We start from the raw sequence: 16,082 nt of genomic DNA on the forward strand, positions 1-16,082 counted from the left end.
AATAAGAATGTTTTAATATATCACAAGTTGTACCAGAATAAGAAGACCCAGCAAGAATAGCCTCAGGGCTTCCCTTCCTGCAGCTATGCTCAGTGGCATCTAGTAAACTAGAAGGCTATATTTAATCAGGACTGAGAAATGCTTTAGGAAAAAAAAAAAAGGATGCATTTGCTCAACCTGACGGAGGTTGCTGGAGATCAGAAAGCTGACATGAGACATGCCTTCTACAGGAAGCAATCATCAAGAAAACAGAATCAAAGATAATGGTCACAGAGTGAGAGGCAAACCTGGGATGCAGAGCAGGCTTTCTCTGATTTAAAAAAGAGAGAGAGACATGAGATGATGCAACTGAAAACACCACCATTAACACCATTAACACCATTAACAAATCTAAGAAATTTATTGTCAACCGGTAGAGCAAGTAAGTCCATTTCACCCAGGAACAGGCCAGAGCCATCTGTCCAATGAGGCCCACCAAATCTTAAAGTGCCAGTCCCACGCCATCTGTGTTATGCCCATTCTGCCCGCTGCCCAGAATACTTCTCTGTCCCAAGTGGATGTTAGGGCGATGTCCTCTGGAATGGCTCCCGTTTTCCTTAAGAGAAGCAGGTTCCCCCTCCATTCAGTAATAAAGGTCTCACTTACGCTCTTTTTTTGCAAGGTGGAAAACCTTTTATTCTCCAAAACTTGGTATTCCTAGATCTAGGACATTCTTCCTTTTGCCCTCATTAATTTCAACTTACTATACTAACATATAAAATTATTATAAGACCAGTAAAACTTGTAGAAACTTACATGCCGACTTGCTACACAACCAAAGAACCTCCCCAAAAGGCAAAGGCAACAATCGACAAATAACTATATCCATACTGAAATCCTTATTAGATTGCTAAAGAAAAATCTGAAACTACTATGGTACCAATAGCAATGGGAAAATAATATCATGACAATCCACTCAGGTCTGTTTGAAATATAATCACCCCCTGAAAACTTTTTAGAAACTCCACAACAAAATTAACAACAACAGCATTTCCAGCGTACACTATCAGTGCTCAAGAACAGAGCCCGGGGAACACTGGCGATAGTAATCACCTCAAGGTTCAACACTATGAAATGTTGTAACAGAACAGCACCCACACTTTTTCTGTAACACTTCTAATGAGTTGTTTTGTTTTAGTTCCCAAACAAAAATAAACATTTTCTCAGAGCAAAATGACCTAAAAAACACAGAAAAGCCAGAAGAAAAATGAAAAAGGACTTGAAAGATTACCACCAAAAGACACAATCAGTTAAACATGTTGGCATACAGCTTTCCAATCTTCTTCCACATGTTTATATTTTTTTAAGATAGAAATGACTCGCACAAGGATATTTCATATAGTCCCATTTTCACATGAATAAATACATGTTAAACAGGCACATTATTAACGACCAGAGCTTCACAAACCAGCCTGTGCGGCGCCCCACGGCTTCTAAGGAGGTGCCCTCAGGGGCTGGGCCGGCTCATTCACTGGGCACAGCAGGCTCACGGCCTCCGACCCACCATAGTTTCCGCAGCCATCGGAAATGTTTTAAGCTTCATTTCTTTTAAAATCAGAAGAAAAAAGGGAAGTCACAATAATAAATATTTAATAATAAATCCAGACTGGGCTATACTCATCTTCACACCAACACAGTCATAAACTATAATTTTTAATATCTGTAAGTAGAGAAAGGGGCAAATAAAGGCAAAAGTCATTAGGATGCGTGAAAATCATCATGCAGCCTGGGGGGGTTATATTTTTTGCTGTTTGCCCTTCACTCTTTGAATTGTCTGTGGCATACCTAACTCTTCAAAGCCATAGGTTGTTTTCTTCTTTACAGGACTTTTTTTTTGGGGGGGGGGGGCAAGAGGGGAAGGTCTTTGCTAAGAAAAATCTTTCTCCATGATTGTTTTTTATTAAACATGTTTTTCTCTATTTCCTTATGTAACTGAATTTTATCTTAATGTATGATATATGGTAAGGATCCATATTTTTTCCAAATCTTTAAAAATTATACCAATCCCATTTATTGAATAATCAGTCTTGTCTTTAAAAATGTCACTTTCAGTAATTCTTAGTTTTCTACTATGAGTCTATCAATGTTTATTATGCATTTAATATTGTATAATCCCCAAATACCCTAACACCTAGTATGAAAAGCCTTTTTGGGTTCACAGGAACAAACTTAAAGGACACATGGACAAAAACTAGGGGGAGGGTGGTAATGGGAGGGATGTGGGGAGGGTTGGGAGCGGGGGCTGGATTGGGAGTAAAAGGGAGAAAACTGTACTTCAACAATGATTAAAATAAAATTTTTAAAAAAAGAAAAAAGAAAAGCCTTCTTATATTTTCTTTACTACTATCACAAAATTATTCTTTCAGATTGACTTTAAATTTATTTTTGTCAAGTTCCAGAATTAAAGAAATATATAAATACCTGGAACTTAATAGGATTTGCATTAAATTTAAGAATTAACCTGATGAAGACATATATTTCCAATATTTAGTCATCTCATAAAAAAACACTGCCTTTACTAAATTATATATTCTAACTGTCAATAAACATCTGTTGTCTCCTTTAAACAAGTCCTACATATTTCCTATTAAGTTGATTCCAAGCTACCTTGAACTTTGGACAAATAAAAACCATTTTATTCCTTCATGCTTTTCAAAATGGTTATAGCTGGTTTATTGGGAATCTATTTATTTTATACATTTATTTTATAATTGTATTCTAATACTATTTAATTGGTTCTCTTACTGTTCAAAACCAGACAATCATATCATCTGAGCTGCTCCCCTTTTCAAACATTTATTCCCTAACTCAATGCATTAGCTGGAACTTCCAAAACAAGATAAGCAATAGGACTGACAAATCTTATCCCCACCCTTCTCCACTGTGCTCTGTGCTTAGTGGAGACTGACCTACATGCACTGTGCATCCAATTAAGCACAGGCAATAAGAGGCACTGGCAGAGACAGGAAGTCAGCAGCAGGAGACGGTTGATTAATTCCCGCGGATCCCTCTTCACCAGGTCACCTCTCGTTGGCAGTTTCCCTCGATTTTAATTCCCACAGGGCCAGTGTCTCCCAGAGCTGCAGCTTTTCTCTCCAAGATCTAGTTACATTCTTCCCTTTACATCTTCTACATCCCTACAAAGTTATATTTTTATAATATAAAAAAAACCTCCTTTGCAGCTCTTCTCATGGTGAAAACAGACAATCTGAAATTTAGTATCATCTTATATTCATGTTTAAGTTTCAATATGTAGCAACTTTTAAATGTAACAGTCACAATACCATTACCTTCAAAATATTTTGTAACTACTTTGGACTTCAGGTCTCTTCTTTGGCACAATATTTACTTAGGACAGTGCTTTAAAATTATCAGCTCCTTTAGGGGATTTGTTATCAACATCCAGTCTTACCACTTAGTGGTCAAAGAATGAGACCTGCCCTGTTTCTGCTTTTTGAAAATTACGTAAGTCTTCTTTTGGCAAAATGGTCAACTGGATGCTGCAATGAAGATTTATGCTCTGTCCTGCATAGAGCTGAAGTTTTATCTACTAAATCAACCTTACTAATTATTCATTTGAACTTCTATAATCATGAAGACTTATCAGAACTTTAATACCATAATTCCTGGCCCAATATATGGATTTTTGCAGCTTGAGCTCCGACACTGCTTACAATGCATAACTTAGCCCTTCTGGGCTCCAAAACCACCTGCACTGCAAGCAGCACCCCTCGTGCTGATTGTACTCTTTGCTAAGTCATACTTTTCGCATCACTGTCAAATAATACTCCCTGTACTATAATTGTGTGATCAGGAAGCAGCTGTTTTGTTCTACAGGCCTGGGCTGAAACAAGGATGTTAACAAATGCTTAATCATCTATTATCTATCGTTCTCATCGCAAACCCCACTTGTTTGACCTCTGAGTCAGCCAACCACTGAAAGTACAGTTGCCCCACCAGTCAGAAAAGAAATAACGTAAGCTTATGGTCTTGTTTTCCCCAGCAACCCATCTCTTTGACAGTCAGCTCCTTATAATTTTTGCCTCTATAAAAGTTGCCTTATTCCATCCATTTTAAAAAATATCTTTGGTTCATACCGTGGGCTGTTTCCTGGTTTGCAAATTATTATCTGAATAAACTCTCTTTTAATTTTCCAAAAGCTTCCTCCATACTTTTGTTTACATCTTTACATATATTTTGTTTATATACTGTAATCTGTCAATGATTAAGAAAGACATTTTTAAAGCTTCTCCAATATAAGTGACCATTTTCCCTTGAGGTGCCTTTCACATTAAATATTTTAATAATATAAAATAAACAACTATCACAAATGTTCACTAATAATTATATATCTCATAAATGAAAAGTGATCATCTTTGGCTTATTTTAAGTCTCTTTGCCGCAGGTATGTTTCCTCGACATAATCATAGTAGCTTCTGACTTATTGCTGATGTATTTGTTATTGCTAACATTTTGTCTTCCCCTCACTGAAATGTAAACTCTATAAAGGTCAAATCTTCATCCAATTCACTGAGATACTCTCAGTGCTGAAACAAGGCCTGGCACACGTGCTCAGTGACCAGTGGATGAAGTAAACAGTGGATGAAGTACGGGTCCACTCTTCACCGCCCCACGCCATTTCCAGTTCCTCTCTAGCACTGTTTCACAACATCCTTCCTCTGAACACTCCTTTTTTCGTCTCAGTTTCTTGTTTTATCTCACTTTTGATTATTTATTTCTTATTCCCCGAATTTATGTATTCTTCAACTTCACTGCCAGCCAAAGCCAACACTAAATTTACTTCCCGGAATCTCCTATGGAAAATCTTTTACAAACATATTTCTTGTGAATATATAAGCACTACTCTCATTCTTCCATTATCAATCTTTTCAGCCTAGTATTTGCTCAAAAACATATCAGTTCTGCAGTAAATGTTGCTCGAGTGCTTCGCCTTTACACCAGGATGTAATTACAATTATCCTCTCAGATCTAAAGATAAAGTGCTGACCTATGGAAGTTTTTATCATCTTTCATTGCCCCAGAAGCTTGAGAGAAGGAGGACAGGGACTGACTCCTTGGGGCCGTGGATATTCCCCCATATGAAATCTTCATCTGCGTTCATTAAAGATGAACATCTTTCATATACAATTTTTTTTCTCTGGCTCAATTTCTACAACACACACGCATTGTAGCTATATCCAGCTCTCTGCTTAGTAAGACTGCCGACTAAATTAGGATGGAACCTTGTTGCCTTATGACAACTTTGCATAAAAAAGAAGCCCAACTACTCAATGGCTCTTGTTCACCATTAGATCCTCAATTCAATTAGTTTTGAACCCTGGCAAAAGAAGGGGTTCTAAGATCACAGGTTCTGGATCACAGGAACCAGACTTCCTGATTTCAAATCCTAGTGTTACCAGTTCCCTAGATGGGTGGCCTCAGTTTTGCTCACCTGCAGAGATAAAAACATACCTACATCTCAGCAGGCTGTTGAGCATTAAATGATTAATACCTTTTAAGTAGTCAGAACAGTACCTGATACAAAAAATGGGTTCAGTAAACGTTAACTCTTCTCTCTCCTCCTCTTTGTCTTACTTTCCCCCTTTATCTATAAAATTGGAGATGTTAGTAGGACTGTGTTAGGGTTTCTTCTATTTACAGTGACACTGCGGAGCTTTCTCAAGGGGTTTGTGAGTAAACGCTTCATACAGTCCTTCAATCTGTATTCCAACCTGCACTAAATCGAGCAGAAACCCTTCCCTAATTTCTAATTCAGATGTAAACTTTCCCACGTTCTGATATCTTTTGGTCTGTCAACTGCTTTAAAGAAGAGTGTAACTACACACCTGTGCCTACATAAATGTTTCTTGCTGAAAGCCCTGTAGAATTATTTACTTAATTAAAAAACAGACTTCTACCACATGATATCACCTTTAACAGGAACCTAAACAAGAAAACAAAGAAACAAGCAAAATATAACCAAAGACACTGAAATAGGGGACAGACTGACAGTGACCAGAGGGGAGAGAAGAGGGAATTTCAGGGGGGAATGGGTAGGGTTTACAGGAACAAATTTGGAGGACACATGGACAAAAACTAGGGGTGGGGGGTAATGGGGGGAAAGAGGGGAGGGTTGGGTGGGTGGGCTGGAATGGGAGTAAGTGGGAGAAAACTGTACTTGAACAATGATTAAAATAAAATTAAAAAAAATAAAAAAATAATAAATAAAATTTTAAAAATGCTGGCTCAAACAAAAAATGCTAACAAAAAAAAAACCAGACTTCTCATTAGTGTATCATGCAGATGATTTCAGTGGAGCCAGGAATAAATTTTTCTGTTTTTTCAACACAGATACGTGTATATCCCGAGTTTAAGGAACATCGATCTACAATACCATATTAAAGAGACTAAGAAGAAGGAATTCGATTACTCACGATGCTCCTGAATTCATGATGCAGTTCTGTGCTCCACAAACGCAATCTCTCCCGTCATCATGGTTCATTCCGAGGTTATGACCCAGCTCGTGAGCAACAATGGATGCAAATGTCTCTACTGTAATTTGCCCAAACTGTCCAAATATAAGAAGGTATTAATTAGGTTTCTGAGCAAAAAGGATATGTTTTGTTTCTGAGATTATTTTTTCACAACATCAGTCCTTATACCTTTCACTCTAGTAAGAAACTGGTGTGACTCAACACACAGATGATGAAGATAGACCCTCTGAGCAATAAATCAAACACTGTACTTTAGACTACTCATGGTGGTTTATGGGAAAACAGATTCATGGTTCTAATTTAATTTCCTGAAACGGAGTCTCTATTTCCTCATCAATAAAAAGTAAGGAGCTAATAAACACATAATAAATATTAGAATACTTAATCCAGTCTCTAGAGAAACAAGCCATCTGCCACTTCTACATTGTCCCTAAATATACCCAAAATATAGTTTTAAGGACTAGGGGAGGAAGTGTAGAGCCAATGAATGCCTGACACTGTCCTCACGCAGAGACCCGAAGGTGAACATCAAGATCAAAAACGTACCACGTTAATCCCGCCTGCGTGGCTCCTGGAACACACTGTTCCCACGAAGGCCATTCCCGCAGTCCCACCGAAGCCTTTCTTCCTAAGTGAAAAGAAAAGGTACAAGTTGTAAGTAGTGCTGGGAGGAAAAAGGAACACCTGCTCCTATATCTGTGGGTAATCTTAAGCCGGATTGATGGAACCTACAAAACCTGGGAGAAGACAGCAAAATCAAGTAACATTTTAAAGTCGGAATACAATAAAGCCTTCTCTCTTTTATTATCAGAAAATAAGATTAATATTACAAATTCACTTTTTAAAATGAAGATGCATTTTAGAAAACACAAAATATTTTCTCCCTTGTAATGAAACACATCCCTGAGATGCATTACATTTATATATTCAAAAACTCCAGTGAAAGACAGGTAACAAACTCAATGACTACACATGCACACAGGAGGCTGCCGGGCAGGGAACACAGTGGCCTCCAAACGGTTCCTCACTTGTATCTCAGGACCTCCTCCCTCTGCCCAGCACTGTCCTCCCCCGTACAGACCCCTAACTGTTCCCTCGCCTCCTTCAGGCCTTTACTCAAAAGTCGTCTTCTCACTGAGACCTTCTTTTGCCATGTTACCTAAAATTTCCACTTTACTCCTCCAACCCTTTTATTTTTCCTCCTTACAACTTACCTTTATTTAACATATTATATATTCTTATTTATCTCATTCACACCCAGTCACCTCCACCAGAATATGGACTCCATGAGAGCAAAGAGTTTTATCAGCTTTGTTCACTGCTATACCCCAGGTGTCTACGGGTATAATCTTTTACACCCCTAATACATATATTTTAAATGAATGAATAAATCCTTTTCTGGGGCATCTGAACAGCCAGGAGAAAAGGACTCCAGATACTGACATATGGGGATTTCCAACAAAACACTTCAGCCAGATCACCACACAGGGAATCCAAAAGTCCCCAGGCCCTACTCATGTACTCAATGCTTCCAAACAGTTTTTCAGTGCCCCATGTTAACCACAAACAGAAACCAGACATCACCTGACGTTTGGGAAATCCCTCTAACACAACAGAGACCAAAAGGAAAACAACTTGGTAGGTGCACTTGGGAAAGGCATGGGGGTATGCTTGATGCCTGTTCCTTTCAGGCTTATGTGAACCAGATCACATGCTTGCTGTCTGAGGATACGTGCAGGTGCAATTTTACTAAAAATTAATAAAAAGATCATGATCAGCCCTGGCTGGTGTGGTTCAGTGGCCTGCAAACCAAAGGGTCACAGTTTGGTTCCCAGTCAGGACACATGCCTGAATTGCGGGCCAGATCCCCGGTAGCCGGCACATGAGAGGCAAACACACACTGGTGTTTCTCTCCCTCTCTTTCTCATTCCCTTCCCTTCTCTCTAAAAATAAATAAAATCCTTTTTTTAAGGTCATGACCAAGTCTTTTTAATTACAGGGCCATGAAAATCCATTTTGACATCTCCAGTGCCTTGCTCTGAACTAACTCATATAACAAAAGAAAACAAAATCAAATCAAGGGAAATTTCTCCTCTGAAAAAAATTTCTATTTTAGGTACCTCACTGAAGGTGGCAAAAAAGTAGTATATAAAGTAGAACATGTTTTTGGCAAAAAGCCAGCCTCTCGAGCCAGAAACCTTTTAAGAAGCACAAAATGCTTTAAATATTGTTTTAAATAGTGACTTCTTTTTTTTAAGGTTTTATTTATTTATTTATTTATTTTCAGAGAGAAATAAATAAATTTATTTATTTATTTATTTATTTTCATGATGAAGAGAAACATTGATGTGTATGAGACACATCAACTGGCTGCCTCTCGCACTGGCTCACAACCAGGCATGTGCCCTGACTGGGAATCAAACTGGCGACCTTTCAGTTTGCAGACTGGCACCCAATCCACTGAGCCACACAGTCAGCACTGCTTTAGATATTTTAAGTGAACATTTTGCTGTTACTTTTTGGAATGTACTTATACTAAGTGTTTACATAAGTTTAAGTTTTATTATGGTACCATGAAACTGCTATATAAAGACAGAAAAATTTTTAAACATATCAGTAATATTTCAAAGAAAGTAGGCAAACTATTACATCCATGAAATCAAAACTTGATTATATAAAAAATTTTCAAGGGAACAAAAAAACCCTATTAAACATTAAAAATAATATAGCCAGAAATTTAAAACTCAGTATAAAGCTTAGAAGATAATTTTAAGAAAATATCCCAAAAAGTGGACAAAAAGACAAAGAGAGGAGTCAAAAACAATAAAATTAGAGGATAAACACAATATTTGACTGCCAAGGAAAAGGAATCCCAGAAGAAATGAAGAATAAAAATAAAGAAGATGAAATCATCTTCAAAACAATTTGAGAAAAATTCCTAAAACTACAGGACATCAGTTTCAAGACTGAAATTACCCACTAAGTAGACAGTACATCACTGATTAGAGACCTACACCAAGAGACCTAAACATCAAGAAACTTAAGGACACCTGGGAACTAAGAGAAGATTCTCTATGTTTCCAGAGAAAAAGTAAAAGGCCACACATTCAGGATCAGGAATCAGAATGATTTAAGGCTTCTCAACAGTAATACGAGAAGTGAAAAGATAACAAACACATTCATGCTTTCAAAACTCAGAAGGAAAGATTTCATGCCTAGGATTTTATACCCATCCAAACAATCAGTTACAAACAAACTAGAAAGCGCACCCATGAAAGAGAGTTAATTAGACACCAGGATAATCAAAAGTCAAAATGAGGCCATTTTAAAATCTGTTCTGAGACTGTGAAATACATTTTCTGACATGCAAGGGGTCACAATTTTTCTCTCCATATATCCTTTCACAAGACGGAACTAGAAAAAATGCCAAAGTGAGAGCAAACCAAACCCAAGAAACAGGAAGGAGGACGTGGGATAGAGGTGACAAGGAATCCGGCACACCAGAGGGGTCTCGCTATCACACTCCCACTTGTCCTATTGTATGAAACTGTTTTCCTTATTTATTTAAATGAATGCTCAAAAACCTTACAAAAATAATAAAAGCAAACAAGCAAAAATCATTATTCTGACCACCTCATCAACGGTACTCTTCGAAAAGTCACTTACAGAACTAGCTGGGCGCTGTCGTGTCTCCGACGAGTTATGAGAAACTTCTCCCGCCATTGCACAAAGTTCCCCAGCACATCGCCAGCCCCTCCGATTATGCTGATCAGGTTTCCGTTTGTCCAAATCTCCAGTCCAACTAGCACAATTCGAATATTTAACATAATATACATCTAAGAAGAAAACAAAAGTATAAAATATATCAAAGTATATCTCTTTTAACTTACAATGAAGTAACATAACTACTTAAATTAAAAACAGGACTCCTCCCCTCCAAAAAATATTTCCTTCAATATGAGACCCTAACCTCTCAAGGGGTTTCCTCACCCATAAAATAAAAGTAACATAAGTTCAAAATCCTTTTAATCTTCCACTCCAAAATTTGACAAACTGGAAATTTAACGTTTTTGGTGAATTAATTCCAAAACTTACCTTAAACTAATGCAAGTCTATTTATGGTCCACATTTATCTCAATGAATGGAAATATTGACACATTTCACTATAGAAATACCAACGGGTTTGATTACATTATTCTACCCCAAGATCCTGTGGGAGGTGTTTATAATACCTAGTGAATCATGTTACCTTTGTGGGCCCTAAGCAACATAAGTCCTACTAAGTAAGAAGGGTTCCTAGTGGCTGACTGGGCTCGAATTTAAAAGCAGAGCCTGGCTTTCTGGCAGTGACGGCCTCCCCACAACAACACGCCTCTCACTAAGGACCTCCTTCATCTCTCCAGGAGAGGAGCAGAGACACAAAAAGAAGCGTCTGGTGCAGAGCCCCAGTTCCTGCTTCGTGGATGTGAAGTGCCCGGGATGCCATAAAATCACCACTGTCTGCAGCCCTGCACGAATGGTAGTTTAGTGTGCGGGCTGCTCCTCCCCTGTCAGCCTACAGGAAGAAAAGCAAGGTTTCCAGAAGGATGCTCCTTCACAAGGAAGCAGCACTAAAAACACCCTGAATCAAGTGGGGAACCATACCAAAAAACATCTTTTGTTTACAAATAAATAAATAAATGAACATATAAATAAAAATAAATAAAAGCAGGGCCTAGTAGCTGTTTCTAAACAGGGGCCTCTCCCACAAAGCTCATGTCATGGAGAAGCCTGCACTGAACTGCCTGCCTGCACTGTGCTCCTGCCATCTGGGCCAGCCCTTATAAAGGAGGTCCTGCATTGTATTTCAACCCGCAGGACCGAGGCTTTCCCCATCCAGGCAGAGCTGTGCAACTGTATTCCCACCAGCATCTTCACAGACCAATCAGAGCAGCTCCATTCTGACCAATCAAGACAGTGCTTTTTGGACCAATCAACTGCAAAGATTTGGAGTCCTCACTTGCATAAGGATGGACCAATCAGGGACCAGGGACAGGTGCTTCTGTTTATACAAGTCAGCTCCCCTCTTGCTGAGCAGACCTGCACAAAGTGGGGCAAAGCAGAGCAGAACTGTCTATCTGCAGAGGGGCCTCGCTCCAGAACTTCCTCCTAGCCACCCTGTTTCACAGCCGCACTGCTTCATAACTGAGCTGTAACAATTCCACAGCTGTGCTGGTCTCACCGCTGTGCCATGTCACAATTGAGCTATTTGCACTGAGTCAAGTTTCCTTCTTCACTCCACCTCAAACTGGAGATTCCTGTCAATGTTGAATTGGCGGCAACAACCACTGGTTGGCACCTTTCTAAACTCTTATATAAAATTCTAATTACATGTACCCCCAAAGTTTTGGATAAAGGAATCTAGAACTCATATCTGTTTCACAGAAATACTGTGAAGAATGAGTAAGTTCTTAAATGTAAAGCACTCGGTTAGTTTCAAGAACATTATAAATGCTCAACAGAATGCTATTATCATCATCATTATTACTATGCTTGGTATTCATCAGGGAAACACCTTATAGATAAAAAAATCTTATGAACATCTAAGTTTCAACACTTCTCAGTGGATGACTGAACCTCAAAATCTCAAACCACATTTCTGTCTCTCTCCCTCTCTCTCACACACACACATACACACACACAAATTTTGTCATATCATATTTCCAGTGTAGGAGGCAGCCTTAATCAAAATAAGGTTCTCTCAGTAAAAATTCAAAGATCTTTTCATAATGCAAAGTACCTTAGCCTACATACTCTAAAGATAAAGTAGGCGCTAATATGAAATCTCTTGCTTGTTTCAAAGTCTTACCACAATTACCCTTTCCTTTCAAACTTAAAAATAGTTACAAAATGAACTTTAAAAAAAAAAGACCCCTGGAAAATTGAGTCATTTAGGTCCTAGGATAATGAGAGCTCAAAATGAGACAATTTTTAAATTCTGTTCTGGGACTGTTTCACAAGGACACGATAAAATAATTCTAACAGAAGATACGACTTACACTGTCCAAATAGTTTGCTAGACGAATCATCTCTTCTCTCACTGCAGTCTGGTTTCTCCCCATCATGTCATACTACAAAGCGAGAGAAGAAAACCTTTACCACCAAAGTAATTTCGGGAAAAAAAATTTCTATAATCTTTTACAGTGAACATTAAAATTCAAATATTTCCTCTGAACCAAAACCTGAGGCATTTAGACATTTGTCAGTATTTCAATTTATAAATCTAAAAGATACATTTCAGTGATAATTTCAGTGATAAACTTTCTACAAACAACTTCTTCACACAAATAACAAAGATCTCAGTAAAAGCCAGACAAAACATTTCAAAAAATCTATGTTAAATTATATGACAGCTACATCTAAGCCTGAAAAGCCTATAAATGCTAAAATAGATCCTTTACTTTTCTTAGTTAAGTGCAATTCTCAGTATGAATAAGGAAAACCCCTAGTATTATCATGGACAGTGAAGTTAATAGTATTGATAAAAGCTAAAATGAACCACCCTCCTCTATTCCCTTCTAACACATTCCAGGACCTGGAGGTTTCTATCTCTTAAAATGAAGTTTAGGTCAGCAGAAATTATAGACAGCAAAGCAATTCTATTAGGCAGCAAAGCAATATCTGATTAACTAATTACAGTCCTGTAAAGTCATCTGAAAAGGTCTCAGGACTCTGAGAGGCAGTACAGCTTTACTTAAGATATTCAGCATGAGCCAATCACCCGGAAAAAAAAAATGGAAAAAAAATCACTAGTAAAAAATAGAGGTAGTCCTACTTGCTATCTGCAGCTTCTGGTGGTATTCTGAATATTCAGTATGCTTAAGGGGAAAAAGCCAATTCTGTTTTTAAATTACATTTCAGAAAAATCAGTACAAACATACTATACTCTATATTTCTTTCATGGGATGCTCACTTCTCGCCTGCTTTTCCTGCAAAAGAAGAAAAACTGTCAGCAGTCCTACCCGTTCCTTGTCCACGACGATGAACAGCTCCACGTAGCGGGTCTGCGGCAGCACAGCTCTTCGTCTCTGTCCGAACACACCACAAAGGCAAAAAACGTACGTTACAAAGCTTATGGTTTCCATAGGCAATGATCTTGCCCTCACCTCTGGCCTCTTATTTCATGTCTTCTAAGGACATCATAAGATTATTTTACATAACACATCCTAGATGAGAAAAGCAAATAACATGTTTTTTAAGTGATATCTGCTATCTGTACTGATCTAAGAAAAATTCTACTTAAAGATAGTATGAGCTAAAGTTTATAAAGCAGAATTATTGGTTTTCTAATATCAAAACTAAACACATACACACTTTTTAATGAGAAACCCCATTACTATGTTGAGTGGAAGAAAGAATATCCATTAACAACCCAAAGCAGAAGTGAGCAACCTTTTAAAGGTTGCCACTTAAAAAAATAAAATAAAAAAAAGACTTGTGAATTTGTATGAATGCATGTAAAGGATAGAATAAGCTAAAATTTAACATATTCCAATGATTAAAGTTAAAAAGAACAGTGTAGTGGGCAAGAGTGGATGGCAGGCAAGGCAATGAAAATAATGCCATAGGCTAGTATGAACTGATGTTAATGAAAACACACCAGAAGAGGCACATGCCTCTTCCAACACAGCAGCATCGTTTCGTACATAGAGTGTGGGAGGCCGCTCTGCATGGTGTGGGTCCAGCTCCCACTGGGAGATGCACAGGACCCACGCCCAAGGATAGGTTTTTCCATGGGGAATCAGGCCTGCAAAATGTACCTAGGTCACTATGAGTCTCGCTTTTTGCTAAAACTCCCTCACCCTGAATTGAGGACATTTACTGCAAAGCAGCTTCCTAAAAACCATACTAAACCTTCCAAGGATTACTTCCTTACTCGAAGTAGCTGAGTGATGCTAGGAGGCTCTTCCTCTTCATCCGGTGTAGTTTCTTTCTCTATGTCCTCGTTGGAAACCCCGCATTTCAGAGGCTCTTTATGGACATCATCCATTCGATAAAGGACGTGCTCAAAACGAGAGCTGTTTTGCAGGGGTTCGATCCCGTAACTCACATTCTCCATATGCAGCAATCCTCTACGTGTTGCATTACACATACACAATTTTTAAGAATGAGGAAAAAATACACAGGAAAAGGAATCAGAAAACCTGAATTCAAGTCCTGGTTCTTAACATGTGTAAGAAAGAGTAGGACGGTATAGAGAAAAATATAAGGCTTTATAGTCAGGCTGACCTAAATTCAAAGTTCAGGACTGCCACTTACTACCATCACTCCCCAAAAGTTACTCAACCTCCCTGAGTAATTACTGTGTCATGAAAGGCAGCAATAAAGGACAGGGGCTAGAAGTGCGGAGTCTGCAGCCAGAGAACCAGAGTTCAAATCCCAAGTGTTTCCTCCTAGCTGTGCACTCTCAGCAAGTTGTTTAACCTCTGCCTTACTTTACATTATTCTGTATAGAGTTATACAGAACTAATTTAATAAGTGCAAAATACTTAGAACACTGCCTGGCATATAATAACTGTTCTGTAAAAGTGTTATTACTTAGATGGTGACCATCGTAGCTATCTTATACAGTTGGTTTGAGAAATAAAAGTAATATTTATTAATTCAGTCAATCATGCAACCAACCAACTAGCAGTGTCATACTGTCCAGCCCTCGGGAAATGTAATTTTAATGTTATTGTCATTTCACTTGATATGTGATACAATTTCCCCAAACCTCCATTTGCTCACCTAAACGTGGAGATAATGAGCCCCTTTTCACAGTCATTCTCAGATGTAAAAGAATATAAGTGAAAACTGTACACACATAAAGTGTTATACAACATTTAAGTATATTTTAAATAGCAAAAATTACTTAGCAGTCTCAATAATGAGTTTTCTCCTTAAATATTAAAATTCATCAACTGTAATATTTACCTAAATAAACATGCCGAGAATGATATCTGAAATACAGCTCTGAAGGCCTCCAGCAGAATCCAAGTGAAATCTAATTTTGTTAAGTCCCCCCAAATGACCTGATTCGGAAACAGAGAAAGGAAAAGAGTACGAACTAGAGGGGGGAAGGAACGAATAAGGAAAATCCTTACCTGAGTCCAAAGCAGTCAGTAAGAGCAATGGATGACTTATAAACTCCCTCCACGTAGCCCCGATAGTGACAGTGATCCTAGAGGATAAAAACTGTATTATGTCCAGATGCTGTTACACTGCAGAAAATCATCCCAGAAATTACAGAGCTAACAAAATTATTTAAGGTCAGTAAACTAAAAATGTTATTTATGTTATTGCCACCTCATAATATCACATGGCATTCTTGAGACGATTTCAGATTACCTACCATCACCCTCTAAGTACACAAATGTTTAGGTGGAATTCTAAAAAATACTATGTACAAACAGCTCTATTCCAATAACTTTTAAGCCTAGAAGCAGAAAAAGACATTATATCATCTTTAACATTTGTATCGCAGTCAATCCAAGAAGCAATAGCAGCCAAGTGATATTTAATACAGAA

The 16,082-nt window shown here is 38.1% G+C and overlaps 1 protein-coding gene and 1 pseudogene across 2 annotated transcripts in view; one reads left to right on the forward strand and one right to left on the reverse strand.

Moving 5' to 3' along the window:
* ADAM9 (ADAM metallopeptidase domain 9) overlaps positions 1–16,082 on the reverse strand; it is a 98,783-nt gene that overhangs the window by 57,292 nt on the left and 25,409 nt on the right. For both annotated transcript variants that reach the window (XM_028526478.2, XM_036011578.1), the window contains exons 5-11: positions 15,659–15,735; positions 14,449–14,644; positions 13,535–13,600; positions 12,572–12,643; positions 10,200–10,369; positions 7,080–7,161; positions 6,474–6,607 (exon numbers count right to left, since the gene is read on the reverse strand). In XM_028526478.2, coding sequence (XP_028382279.1) covers positions 6,474–6,607; positions 7,080–7,161; positions 10,200–10,369; positions 12,572–12,643; positions 13,535–13,600; positions 14,449–14,644; positions 15,659–15,735 — 797 coding nt within the window. The remainder of the gene's footprint in view (positions 1–6,473; positions 6,608–7,079; positions 7,162–10,199; positions 10,370–12,571; positions 12,644–13,534; positions 13,601–14,448; positions 14,645–15,658; positions 15,736–16,082) is intronic.
* LOC114508785 lies at positions 10,893–11,193 on the forward strand (annotated as a pseudogene).

The sequence above is a fragment of the Phyllostomus discolor genome, chromosome 11 (assembly GCF_004126475.2).
Source record: "Phyllostomus discolor isolate MPI-MPIP mPhyDis1 chromosome 11, mPhyDis1.pri.v3, whole genome shotgun sequence".
NCBI lineage: Eukaryota > Metazoa > Chordata > Mammalia > Chiroptera > Phyllostomidae > Phyllostomus > Phyllostomus discolor.